This window comes from Seriola aureovittata, chromosome 4, assembly GCF_021018895.1.
Source record: "Seriola aureovittata isolate HTS-2021-v1 ecotype China chromosome 4, ASM2101889v1, whole genome shotgun sequence".
NCBI classification, from domain to species: domain Eukaryota; kingdom Metazoa; phylum Chordata; class Actinopteri; order Carangiformes; family Carangidae; genus Seriola; species Seriola aureovittata.
In genome coordinates this window covers 31,626,575-31,640,527 of record NC_079367.1, presented here as the reverse complement: position 1 = coordinate 31,640,527, position 13,953 = coordinate 31,626,575, and the positions used below count along the sequence as shown (strand labels likewise).

Sequence of the window (13,953 nt, the reverse complement as noted above, 5' to 3'; positions counted from 1 at the left end):
CTTCAGTGTAACTAGACAGTGTGATGTAATGAAACAAACAAAAATTCATGTCAGCAAAGACCAACTTTAAACAAAATGGCAACAGAAATGTAAGGTTCGTCAGAGGAACAGCCAACACTCATTAATCTTACTAATGAGTTACTACCTTTTAATGAGTTACTATAAGTCTCTCTTTTACCAGTTATAAATACAAGTAAGTCATTAGTAAGATTAATGAGTAGTAAGCATTAACCTGATCTTGCCAAATAGTGAGCCTGCATCAGTGTATGAATGTATTGTTTATTTATGATTTATAAAGTGTTAACAAGCTTATTAATAACCTATTTATAAACCATTTATAAATCCTTTACAAAGATAGTCTGATTGTAAAGTGGTGCCCTAAGAGTAATATAAAGGAGGAAGAGCAGAGAGCAGCTCTTGCGAACAGATGAACAGAGGTTGTGACTGTAGATCTGCATGAATGAGGAAGACTGCAGACAGTCACAGTGCAACACCCGTTAACTTTTATAAGCTAAGAAAATCAACAACTTTTTTGTACCCAGCATTCCCCGTGCCCGACACCATCACACTGTAGCAGTAACCATAGAAACTGTCAACACAGTCTACATCCCACTTAAGTTATATGTCAACGAAGCACATAATAGACAATAACACAGACTTGCATTATGACGAAACCCCAAGCATCTATAGAATGAACATGTGGGTTATGCATATAATGTGTAAATGCAGAACATGTAACATATATCTGTTGTCCTCCCCCTTTTTTCGTATTTTATTTTTTTATTTTAATTTAGTTTTTTTTAGAATGAGTGTCCAACAGTCCACACAGCCAGAACTGGCTGCAACATGAAGGGGGGGGGGGGCGTCAAATGTCAGTATGCCTGCACATCACAGAGCTGGTCTGTGACAAAGTCCTTGTAGAGAGAGTGGGGTCTTGACGCTCTCCCTGAGCAAGTAACAATCACAGGCCGCTGTCCCTGTGACACACTGTCATGTTGTGGGCTTCGTGGATGTGCGATTGCAGGAACAGCAGGTGGGTCCCCTGCCGTGGAGTCAGAAACATAGGTCTCAGGTGTCTGGAGTAGGTGGCGTCTGTTCCTGACATATGTAGCATCTCCAGCCTTGACGTGGTAACTATTGGGTTGTGGTGCTGTTCCTAGCACTGTTGCTAGCCTGTCATGTCCTCTCTGTGTCTGCATTCTCACTGTCTGCCCAGCTCGCAGTGGAGCCAGCGGCCTAGCTGATTTGTCGTAGTAGGCTTTTCCTCTCTGTCTCGCCTGTGTCAGGGCCATTTGGACATGTGTCTCCACTCTGGGTGAGTATATGGCTTTGGACATGGGAATGAAAGCCCTGGTGCGCCAAGAAAGCAGGCATTGAGCTGGCGACGGCAGCCCGTCCCTGGGCATGTTACGTAGGCTGAGGAGAGCTGCATCTATGTCCATTCCATCTCGTGCACATTTCTCCAGCAGGTGCTTTGCTGAGCGCACAGCTCTCTCAGCAAGCCCGTTGGACTGAGGGTACAGGGGACTGCTGGTGACATGACAGAAGTCCCACTTGCGAGCAAATTCCTGGAACTCCCTACTTGTGAAGTAAGCAGCATTGTCTGTCATGAGTTGCTGTGGCACTCCGTGAGTAGCAAAGTGGCGTTTAAGCTTGGCTACAAGTGTGGCACTTGTTGTGCCTGGGAGCCGGTCTATCTCGAACCAGCCAGAGTAAGAGTCAACAAGCACAAGATGCTCTTTTCCCTCCCACTCAAAAACATCTGCTGCGGTGAGGGACCACGGTAGGTCAGGGATTTCATGTAGTTGAAGGGGCTCCTTAGGCTGGTGTGGCTTGAGAGCATTACAGGGGCACACCTGGAAACTTCTCTTTCAATATCACTGTAGATGGTCGGCCAGAACATTGTCTCCCTGGCCCTGCGCTTTGTGGCCTCGAGACCAGGGTGGCCCTGGTGCAGCTGTTGCATGTAGTAACGCTGGAGGGAATGTGGAATGATGAACCGCTGTCCACGGAGGAGCAAGCCACTGTCAGTTGTGAGTTCATCTCTCATGGCGTAGAATGGCCTCAGATTACGTGGTACCTCCCTAAATGTATCGGGCCAGCCTGCAGCAACGACCTCAGAGAGACGCCGGTACACGGGATCAGCCAATGTCTCACGCTTCAGTTCCTCAACCCTGTGTGAGGAGAGGATGTCCACCACCATGACCTCGTACTCCTCCATTTCCTCAGCCTGGTCAGTGGAGGGCAGATGTGCACGGGAGAGAGCATCAGCGACGTAGAGCTCCCTGCCCCTCTTGTAGATGACCTCGAGGTTGTAACGCTGCAGGCGGAGCATCATCATTTATTATGGTAATGAGTGGCTGATGGTCAGTCTCGACAGTTACAGCCCGTCCGTATATGTAGTGATGGAATTTTGTGCAAGCATAGACAAGGGCCAGGAGCTCTTTTTCAATCTGAGCGTAGCGTGACTCAGTCTCTGTGTAGGCCCTTGAAGCGAAAGCCACCGGCCTGTCGTTTTGGAGGCAGACAGCACCCAGTCCGTGCTGTGAAGCGTCAGCCGACAGTACAACAGGTTGGTGCACATCAAAGTACTGCAGCACCGGGGGACCTGCGATGAGTTCTTTGAGTTTGGTGAATGCCGCTGTGTGGAGCTCCAGCCAGCACCAGTCTACATCCTGGCGCAACAGCTCGCGCAGGGGTGCCGTGGTCTCACTGTAGTCTGGTATGAATTTGGTCAAGTAGTTGGTCATGCCTAGGAACTTTTGGAGACTGCGCTTGTCCTCCGGCGGGGGAATCAGGCGGCCTCACCCTGGTTGGTGAGCAGGTGACCGACATAAGCAACTTCTGTGACCCTGAAACGGCACTTTTCAGGGTTCAGTCTGAGATTGACAGCCCGTATCCTGTCCATGACTTGGCGGAGACGTAAATCATGCTCCTCTCTTGAGCAGCCCCACACCAAGATGTCATCGATCACAATTGCGCACGGCTGTCCTTCGAAAAGGTGCTCCATGCACCTTTGGAAAACCTCACTTCCCATGGTGATGCCATAGGACATTCGTAGGAAAGCATAGCGACCCACAGGAGTCATAAAGGTGGTGAGTTTTGAGGACTCTTTGCTGAGCGGCACCTGCCAGAAGCCACACTTAGCATCCAGAATGCTGAACATTTTGGCATCAGGCATGTCAGCGATCACCTCTTCCAGGGTTTTGTTGAGGTTGACGGGGTCGATGCATAGCCTCATGCTACCATCTCGTTTGCTCGCAGCCACCATGGCTGAAACCCATTCAGTGGGCTCCTTAACCAGTGTGATGACTCCCAGTCGGGTCATTCTATGCAGTTCTGCAACAATCCTGTCCTTCATGGCCAGTGGCACCCGTCTTGGAGCGCATATAGTGGGGTGCATGGTGTCATCCAGGTGCATGTGATACACCACAGGCAGCTTGCCAATGGTGCTGGTGTCAAATAGGTCCTTGTACTCTGTCAGCTCTGGCGCTTCCTGCTGGACGATGGCATGCACCTCTGGTCCAAAAGTCAAATAGCCGAGTCTGACACTGTCTCTGAGACCCAGCAGTGGCTTGACGTTTCTGTCCAGAACTTGGAATCGCAGCAAACCGCAACTAAAGTTCATGTCTGCCGCACCAAGAGTCTGGATTATGTGACCTCCGTAGGCTACAAGATTTGCTCTTTTGCTGAGGTTGATGTGAGCAGTAGGGTCAATGTGCTGTAGAAGAGCCCTGGATATGACGTTGCATTTGGCCCAAGTGTCAATCTTCATAGTCAGTTGTCTGCCAGTGTTGCATGCAGACAGTTCAGCAAACCTTTCATCCTGCTCAAGCACATCCTCTGGCTTGTGTATGCTCTCACATTAAAACATTTCTACAGTCTCGCAGCGAAACACATCACTTGGCTCTTGTGTTGGCTGCGTGTCAAGTTCACTCACATGTGTGTATCTGCCCCTGTGTGCATTGGGGGACGGAACCTGCCCCCGCCTGTTGGTGGCAAACGGTTTGCCTGATTTGCAGCCTCTGGAGAAGTGGTTCATTTTTCCACATGTGTTGCAGCGCTTGTTGAGAGCTGGACACCTGTTTCGGTCAGGTGCGTGTTGGCCACCACAGTTTGTGCATGGGTTGAATTGCACTGTGCACACCTCTGCTTCCTTTTTTAGTTCTCTGTTGCCCTTCTCAGATTGTTCATGTAGCATGCAGATCTCAATGGCCGAATTTAGTGTCAGTTTCTTCTCCTTCAAAAGCTGTGTACGGACAGTGTCACTGTGAATACCGCAGACCAAACGGTCTCTAATCAGTTCATCATGTAGTGTCCTGAAGTCACATTTCTTGGCCATTACTTTCAACGTGGAAACATACGACTGGATTGACTCGGGCTGTTTCTGGTCAGTTGTGTTGAATGCATGTCTGTCCATAATTACGTTCTTTACTGGCAGGCATAGTTCCTCAAATTTCTTTACCAGCATGGCAGGGTCCTCGCGATCTCATCCGCAAAATCAAACATGTCGAGTTTATCCAGTGCCTCCGGACCGGCGAGGTTAAGAAACGTGTAGGCTTTCACTTTCTTACTAGCCGTTGTTAGCCCGGCGTTGCTATAGACGTGCCATTCCCGCTTGAACTTCTCCCAGTTGTGAGCGATATCCTCATTAAAGACGAGCGGGTCGATCCGGCGGAGTCCTTGTGCCATCTTAGATTAGATTCGGCTCACTTCTGACACCATGTAGATGTGCATGAATGAGGAAGACTGCAGACAATCACGGTGTAACACCCGTTAGCTTTTATTATTTATTAAGAAAATCAACAACAACTTTTTTGTACCCAGCATTCCCCGCGCCCCGACATCATCACACTGTAGCAGTAACCATAGAAACTGTCAACACAGTGTACAGTGACATGACATGGAAAAGGTCAATAGCCATAACAATTCTTATGTAATTATGCTGTGTAGATGACAGGTGTATGTACAGCACATAAACTGTGCAGCAAACCAGCAGCTGTTAAGGTTTCTTACACTAGTTAGATATTAAGCTTTAGTCTCTACCCTGGTGAGGTTAGAGACCAAGCCAATTAATTCTGCACATCCACAGACCCAATGTCATCACCCACCCTCTACAATAATATACCCTACATCCTTATAATGACCTGGCTGCATAAGATAGATCAAATAATACTCTTTCCTCTGTGGCCAAAACTGAAATTACCAGTCATGTGTGACAGAGATGTAGCTCGGTGGTGGAACAGAAACTTAATCATTTCAGATACATTCTAAGAATACTTGATGAAGCTGCTGGTGAACTGTGTTTCAGTGTTGATTTCGCTGCTGAATACATCAGTTATGTGTCTGTAGAAAATATTACTGCTGCTCTGAATTCCTGGACCCCTTCCTGTGATTAATGTCTTTCTGGAGGAAAAGAGCCTCATCTCTCCTCTCCAGCTCCATCGCTACCTTGACCTCCTTCCTCCTCTCCTTCTTCTCCCCTTCGTCTTTTTCATCCCCCTTCTTCAGATTTCCCCTATTTGCTGCTTTCTCGTCCCTCCTTCCTCTTTCCTATCTCACCACTGGTGTCCAAAAGTTTTTGGCTCCACGCTGTGATAAACGTTTGTCAGAGAACCCAACAGCTGAAGAGTCTCCACCTCCACCATCCCCCTTTTCCTCTGGTGTCTCCTCTTTCTTCGTCATCTGGGCGACATTTCGTGTTCCTCCTCAGCTCCTCTTTTCAACAGTTGAGGAGTTTCACCTCTCCTCCATCATCTCCAGGATCGTGCTTGATAATTGACAAAATTCCTTTATTCCATTTCTCTATCTTCCATCTTCAAGACAGCTTCACTTTCTTTCCGTCTTCATCTCCTCTGTAACTCTTTTCTCTTTGTCCTCTTTGATTCCTCCCTCTCTTTGTTCACATTGTGATAAATGTTAATTTCTCTGATCTCGTCAGTTTCTTTCTTTCTTCCCTGAACTTGTAATGAATGTCTGTCAAAGCTCCAAACAGCTGTGGAGTCTTTTTCCTCCATTGTCCCATCTTAATCTCCTCAATCTGTCTTTTTGTTCCTCCTCTTCTTCCATCATTTCCTCACCTCTCTTCAATCCCTCCTTCTTTCGTGTCCTGATGAATGTTCATCAGAGTCGAGGAGTTCCCCCTCGCCTCCTGCTGCTCCGTCATTGTCTAGACCTCCTCCTCCCTTCCTTTGTTCCTAATTTCTTCTTCTTAAGAAATGTCTCCTCCTGTGTTCATGTTGTGATAAATGTTCATCAAAGGAGTCTACAGCTGAACTCTCACCCTCTGTTGATGTTTGTCATCTTACCTGAATATCCATCCCCCTTCCTCCAGTGTCGGTAGATTCTGATTCTGGTTCTGTTTATAAAGGTCTTATTGGACCCTGGATCAGATTTTTAGTCATATTATTTGAGGTAGAAAAGAAACCAAAATATAAACATGTAGATTCAGACTGTCCTAAAGTCTCATTTGTCATAAATGAAGAAGCATTTAATTATTTTGTATCTTTGTGTTGGATCACCAAGCACCAAAGACGAATTCTAAAAAAGTCTCAACAATAATATAAGAAAAAAAACTAAATTTGTTTTGCCAGTGCAGTGCTCTGTTGCATGACATTGCATCACATTTCAAAAAAAGTTGACCCAGGTTGATCCAGGCCATTTTTGTGTAGTTACCAACTGAAACTATAACAATAAAAGGAAAGGAATTATTCATACTTATTTTACCATTGCTTCTCGATCGTAACTTTGACCAGCCCCATCCCCTTTCTTCTTTCTTTTTCATCCTGGCCATTGTGAGGTCATGTCCAGGCAGTTCATTTTTTCTTTGTGAATTGCATTTGCAAAAGTCAAAGGCAGCCATTGCTCAATGGTCACACATTTACATCATCATCATAGTTAAACCTCCTAAATCTCCATTATCATACTTAGGCAATTATTGTTTACACAACCAAAGTATTCCAGCACTTTCCCATGAATAGTGGGGCATTTCATTTTTCCTGCATGTGCCTTTTTGTATTTGTATTGTATTTTGTTATAATTTTGTGTCACATGTGTGTTGTTAATTAGATTTTTTTTTTTTTTTTTTTTTTTAAATTAGTTTGAGTCACTTTTTCTAAATAGCTTTTTCTCCCTCAGGTAGCTTTGCTGTCGTTCAACTTCTTCCAGTGTGAAGTAATTGGTAGCTTGCAAAACTCTGCTTTTTAAATAGCTTCACCAACTCTTGGAGATGGTATAATCAAGTTGTGGAAACAAGCTGGGGACTCAGCAATAAGTAGGATCACAATTATGTTGGTACAGTAACAGTATTGTTATTATAATGTAATAATCTCTCTCTCTCTTTCTCTCGCTCTCTCTCTCTGTCTCTTCCTCTCTCTCTCCACAGCTCAGTGGCAGTACTGAGGGAGTGCATGAAGAACGAAAGTCTGGTTCATTTCTTCCAGGAGCGACAGATGACTCTGAACCATTCGTTACCTCTGGAGACGTACCTGCTCAAACCAGTGCAGAGAATCCTCAAGTACCACCTGCTACTACAGGTGATACTGCAAATACTACCAAATACTACATGTAGAACCTCAAGTACAACCTGCCACTACAGGTGATACTGCAAATACTACCAAGTACTACATGTAGAACCTCAAGTACCACCTGCTACCACAGGTGATACTGCAAATACTACCAAATACTACATGGAGTACATAAAACTACAGGTAACTCCTGAAATACTATATTAATGACTTCAAATACCACCTGCCAAAACAGCAAATATGTCATATACTACCCACTTCTTCAAGTATTACTGAAAATACCCCCAAATGAGACAGATATTACCTTAAGTTAACACAAAATCCCACCTGCTCCTACAGGTAATATCTGAAATACTACATGCAGACTATAACTGCTGATGAGTGTGAAACATCTTGAGTTTTGTGAAGACTCAATGAGGCTGAGAGATTTCCCAGAGGAAGCTGATGGATTTGGTATCCAGGCAACATGTCTGTATCCTGTCAGTAAACAGAGCCTTTGGCTAAAATCACACAGTAATAAAACTCCCCCTCCTCTGAGTGAGACATATGCAGCAGAGACAGAGGACAGCCAAGGACACGGACTCCTAAGTATGTGCCTCTTTGATTTTACAGATGAAGGCTGCGTGAGTGTGTGTGTGTCCCACATGTGTGTTTTGTTGTCAACTCACATCTGTCGGGTTTTACTGTCGTCAGAGCTCAGGACCAGTGAAACAAGGATAAGATCGTGACGTCATCATGTCAGATGGAGGCCACCTAAAAATTGCAGCGTCAACTTAAGAGAAATGTGTTACACAGAGGTTCCCAGTAGTAAGATATGACCAGATAAACTAACAACTGTTCCAGACACACAAACAGAAACAAACTCAAACATGCACACGTAAACACAATACATGTGAACGGACTGTGCTAACCTCATCCCACTGCTCACATTTTGTTTTTTTTCCAGTTAAAGCTCCATATTTTCCTCTTGTCCTGTGTTTTATTGGAAGTGTTGATCCATAAGAAGATATATTTGTGGTTATAAAACCCAAAAACCATCACAATGTAGTTTTACATCTCCTCTCTCAGGCTTCTCTCTAGAGCTCTAGTAACAACAGAAAAGAGGAGGCTCTGAACCTCTCTTCTGATTGGCTGACTGTTTTCTGAGTCATCCAGTAAAAATATAGCAGATTTCAGGTAAACACTCAGAGAAACCAAATCCTGCAAGGTTGGATGGTGGGTCTAGGTGGGCGGGGCTTGGGGCATGGCTGAGAGCGGGGACTGTTTTGTTATGACATCACAAAGTACCAGAAGTCTTGATGGCTAGTTTTGGCTCAGTTTCTGAATACAGGCTGTGTGGGGCCTGGGTGATAATCCATCCATGATCAGAATTTATATATAACTACATTTTTAATAAATTGCAGCTGTCACTTGTATCATAAGTTTGATCAAAACCTTTTCAAACATCTTAACAGTAGCATCTGAGGACATGGAGCTGACGGTCTCATCTATAAAACAGACAACACACACACACACACACACACACACACACACACACACACACACACACAAACATTCAAGCAGAAAGATAGGAGCACACAAATTTAAAGAAACACACACTTACACAAGGACCCACATTTGCAGCTTTTCCCAATAAACTTGTTGAATTTCTTCATTGGTTTCAGTCCAAGCCCACCTCTGAGAGGAGAATGATGAAACTGAGAGCAACTAACACACATACACACACATACACACACACACACACACACACACACACACACACACACACACAGCTGTGTCTTCATGTGTTCAGAGGACATTACAACCTTACTCTAACCTTAAAACTTGAAGCCTGCTCTTTGTTCTCTGATGTGTGCCCTGTATTATTTGCTGTTGTTGCTGCTCTGCCTACAGTGGGCTTTTTAAACACTGGTCAAACATATTTTTGGATCTGTGCTGGGATTTTCCCATAATCCTCAATTGGTCCTGCTTCAATAATTTCTGTGATGAAGTGCTGCATCAGCCAGTGAGGTGCTGATTGTTTTGTTGTGTTTTATTCTTCTTTCATTTGAGATTTTACTTAAAAAAAAAAAAAAAAAAACTTTGTACACTGTAAGTGTTTCCATGTGTTAGAAATAAATTTGATTTGTCTCTCTATTGAGCCTCTGTTAGACAAACACCTGCTAGTACATGTTGTGGAAAGTTTCCATGTTGCTTTCATGTCTGAATTTTACACTGAAGCCGTTCTGTCTCCTCTCAGGAACTTTCCAAACACTTTGATAAAAGTGCCCCTGGATATGAGGTTGTTGAGGACGCCATCATCACCATGACAGCTGTCGCCTGGTACATTAACGACATGAAGAGAAAACAGGAACATGCTGTACGGCTGCAGGTAAACACACACACAGTTTGTATGCTATTTGTATGTTTTCTTTTGATCACAGTCTGAGGGCTACAAGATTGTGTTAAGTTACAAAGTGTGTATTATTTACTTTGGCTAATTTTTCACCCCATTTTACCAATATCAGTCTTGTAGAGATAGGAGGAGTATTTCCCTTCTGATAGCCAAGATTGGTCTGGTGACCTGTTCAGGGTGTACCTCATCTCTCTGTGAGCTGGTGTAGGCTCCAGTCACCTGCAACCAGAGGTGGAGAAAGGCCACAGCTCCATCTTTGGAGTCAGAGTATAGAGCCTCCTGGTCAAGTATGACTAAAATACAAGTGAGAGTTGTTGATGTTGAATCAACACATTGTTGTATTGTTCCACATTTACAGAACCTAATGGCTCTGAAACAACCTACTGACTGCCTGACTGACTGACTGATTGTAGAACCTGAAGAAGCCATTGTCGTTTACATATTTCATATATACAGCAAACATTCAAACTAAATGAATCTTTCTTTATTTCCAAACCCTCATACACAGACCTCAGATCAGACCATGGTCTCTGGTGAAGAATCTTCTGCTTCATCTTTATCTGACGACGCCATAGTTAGGACACTTACAGTTTCAAACATGACTGACAGTGGAGGAGTTGGCTGTGATTGGTTTTTCTCCTGTGATGAACACAGTGTATGGTCTATCACATATTTCAGAATAAAAGAAAATTCATTCACTGACTAAAAGCTCTGCTTCAAGTAAGAGTACTTCATAGAAATGTAGTGGAGTCAAAAGTTAATACTAAAAGAAATATATACTAAAGTACAGTACTCAATACGAAGTAAATGTACTTCATTACTGTCCACCCCTCCCTGCAACCCTGCAAAAAATCAGTGTGTAGATGATATTGTATAATGGTGCAGTGGATATTCAGTTTTACAGTTGTCAGCTAAAAGTCAAAGATCAGTATACATGTTTTTAACCCAAGGGTCTCAGCTTGTGCTGAGTAGACACAGGTCAGATGATATTGGACAGTGTTCAAGCTAAAAACAAAGCTGCTTTCTTACTTCCTGAAACTCTTGAAAGATGTGAGGTTTCACTGGACAACTGGACTGAGCGTGTGAAGCAGCGAACAGAGCCTCCAGCCAGCTTCTCGTCCTCGGGCCTGTACAGAGACGGACAGGCAGCCAGAGGTCAGCTGGGTGACCTTTAGGTGTCCAAATCTACAACCGCTGCATTCCTCCACTCCCCCAACACGTGTTCCCCTCATTACACACACAGGAACATGTTATTAATTTGTTCCTTCACACATGGACACGTTCAGCAACCGTTACAGACCTGTGTGTGTGTGTGTGTGTGTGTGTGTGTGTAATGGCAGGAGTGCGCCAAGGAGTGGCGCTGTGGCACTGTGGAGTCAGTGTGGTTCAGTAATGTTAAGCTGACGAAGGTGTGTAAATAAAAGTTACAGAGATAACAGCACGTTGTTGAGTTAGACTAATAGAGACCAACAATACATGGTGTCAGAAGTGCTACACCCATGACGGATTGAGTCTGATAAGCCCGTGAGGACCAGTTCGACCACGTTGCAGAAGTTTGGTGAACGAAGGTGCGTCACGTCAAGGCTAAAAACAGGAGGCTAATCCACCGCCGGACAGAGTTAGCCGACAAGCTAAGCTAATCCCCCGTCAACTCTGCAGTGCCACTATGGAGCAACTAGTGACTTTTTCCCCGCCAGAAGCGTTTGATTTTGAACCCAGCTCGTGGCAAACATGGATCAGAAGGTTTGAACGCTTCAGGACAGCGTCTGGCCTGGCAAGTAAAGAGGGGGATTATCAGGTGAATTCCTTGATCTACATAATGGGAGATAAGGCTGACGATATCTTGAGTTCCCTACCTCTATCCCCGGTGCAACTGAAAGACTATGAGGCGGTTAAAAGAGCTTTTGATAACCACTTTGTCGGAGTGCATAATGTCATATATGAGCGGGCAAAATTTAACAAAAGAAGCCAGGAGGTCGGAGAGAGTGCAGAGCACTTTATTACGGATGTCCATAAGATGGCAGAACACTGCAACTATGGGGATTTACGTGAAGAAATGATCCGTGATAGGATTGTTGTGGGGATACGCGATGCGGGTTTGTCGGAGAGACTACAATTAAATGCCAAATTGGATCTGGCCACAGCAGTCGCACAAGTGAGACAGCACGAAGAGGTGAAAAAGCAGCAAACTGTTTTGCGATCAGCTGATTCTCCCGCCCACATGGATACAGTAATGCATAATAAATACAAGAAAAATAACTACAAGCAGAAAACAAATCAATATCATGCCCAAACCTCACGCCAGTCTACCTCTGCCCAATTTAAACCCTGTGGAAAATGTGGAAGAGCCACAAAGCATTCATGGAGTGAGTGCCCAGCAAGGGATGTCGAATGCAGAAAATGCCACAAGAAGGGACATTTTGCAGTTGCGTGCAGGTCAGCTCAGACCCTCCATTCTGTAGAGCTAGGGTCGGATGCAGCAGAGGCAGTATATTTGGGGACAGTGGCTGCGCAGTGTCCACAGAAAAGACCTCGATGGAAAGAAAATCTGATAATAAACGGGGAGTCTGTGTGTTTCAAGATAGACACAGGGGCAGACGTCGATGCAGTTCCTGCATCTGTATACACACAGGACAGATATGACCCACTCTTACCCTCCAGCAGGCCTTCGTATGGCCCTAATAACGTGCCACTGGACACCATAGGACAGGTGGATGCAGTTATAGAGAGGGGAGACAGAAAAATTGAAGAGACAGTTTTTGTTGTTAGGGACCTAGCCATGCCACTGCTCGGCTACCCAGCAATTGTGAGACTAAACATGATTCCCCATCTGAACAGCATTGAAGATGCAGAGACATTTTTCCGCTCAGCCTACCCGGAGGTGTTTTTGGGGTTGGGACAACTAAAAGGGGACTACAAAATAAAACTTAAAGAATCAGCACAGCCCTTTGCCTTCTCAGTCCCTCAACGGGTGGCTCTTCCTCTAAGGAGCAAAGTCAAGGAGGAGCTCGATTGGATGGAGGAGGTGGGAGTCATAGCCCGTGTAGAGGAACCTACCGAGTGGTGTGCAGGTATGGTTCCTCTTGTTAAACCGACAGGAAAACTGCGCATCTGTGTAGATATGACACATCTCAATGACAGTGTGGAAAGGGAACGGCTCATCCTGCCTGCAGTGGACAAGACGCTGGCAAGATTGGAAGGAGCCACAGTCTTCACAAAACTTGATGCTACATCAGGTTTTTGGCAAGTACCCCTACACAAAGACTCACAACTGCTCACAACTTTTATCACTCCGGGAGGGCAGGTACTACTTCAAAAGGCTGCCTTTTGGAATAACATCAGCCCCACAACACTTTCAAAAGCGAATCTCTCAGCTCGTTGATGGCATTGATGGAGTCCTCTGTCACGCTGATGACATACTCGTGACAGGAGGAAACCGTGCTGAACATGATGACAGGCTGCACAAGGTGCTGACAAAATTCAGAGAGGCGGGGCTGACTCTGAATGACAAGTGCAAGTTTGCCATGAATGAAATCAAGTTCCTCGGGCACGTTGTCAATGCACAAGGTATCAGAGCAGATCCGGAGAAAATCAAAGCAATCTGGGATATGCCAGAACCAAAGAATGTGGCAGATATTCGCCGCTTTATGGGCATGGTCAACTTTGTGGGGAAATTTTCTCCACGCCTCCCTGAACTGACACAACCACTCCGAGATCTGGAGAAGAGTGACGCCAGTTGGACATGGGAGGAACCTCAAAGAAAAGCTTTCATAGACATAAAGAAAGAACTCAGTTTGGACACTGTGTTGGCTCAGTATAGCCCGGCATGGGAGACAAAGGTGTCAGCAGATGCTTCCTCCTACGGGCTGGGGGGGGGGTGTTGACACAGAAACAACCAGATGGCTCTTGGAGGCCGGTTGTATACATCTCACGGAGCCTGAGTGCAGCAGAATCAAGGTATGCTCAAATAGAGAAGGAAGCCCTCGCAGTAACCTGGGCATGTGAGCGGCTGTGTGGATATTTGTATGGCCT

General features: G+C 45.2%; 1 protein-coding gene across 6 annotated transcripts in view; it reads left to right on the top strand.

Moving 5' to 3' along the window:
• plekhg2 (pleckstrin homology domain containing, family G (with RhoGef domain) member 2) overlaps nt 1-13,953 on the top strand; it is a 126,285-nt gene that overhangs the window by 103,234 nt on the left and 9,098 nt on the right. For all 6 annotated transcript variants that reach the window (XM_056374974.1, XM_056374976.1, XM_056374973.1 and 3 more), the window contains 2 exons: nt 7,385-7,535; nt 9,766-9,897. In XM_056374974.1, the coding sequence (XP_056230949.1) occupies nt 7,385-7,535; nt 9,766-9,897 (283 nt within the window). The remainder of the gene's footprint in view (nt 1-7,384; nt 7,536-9,765; nt 9,898-13,953) is intronic.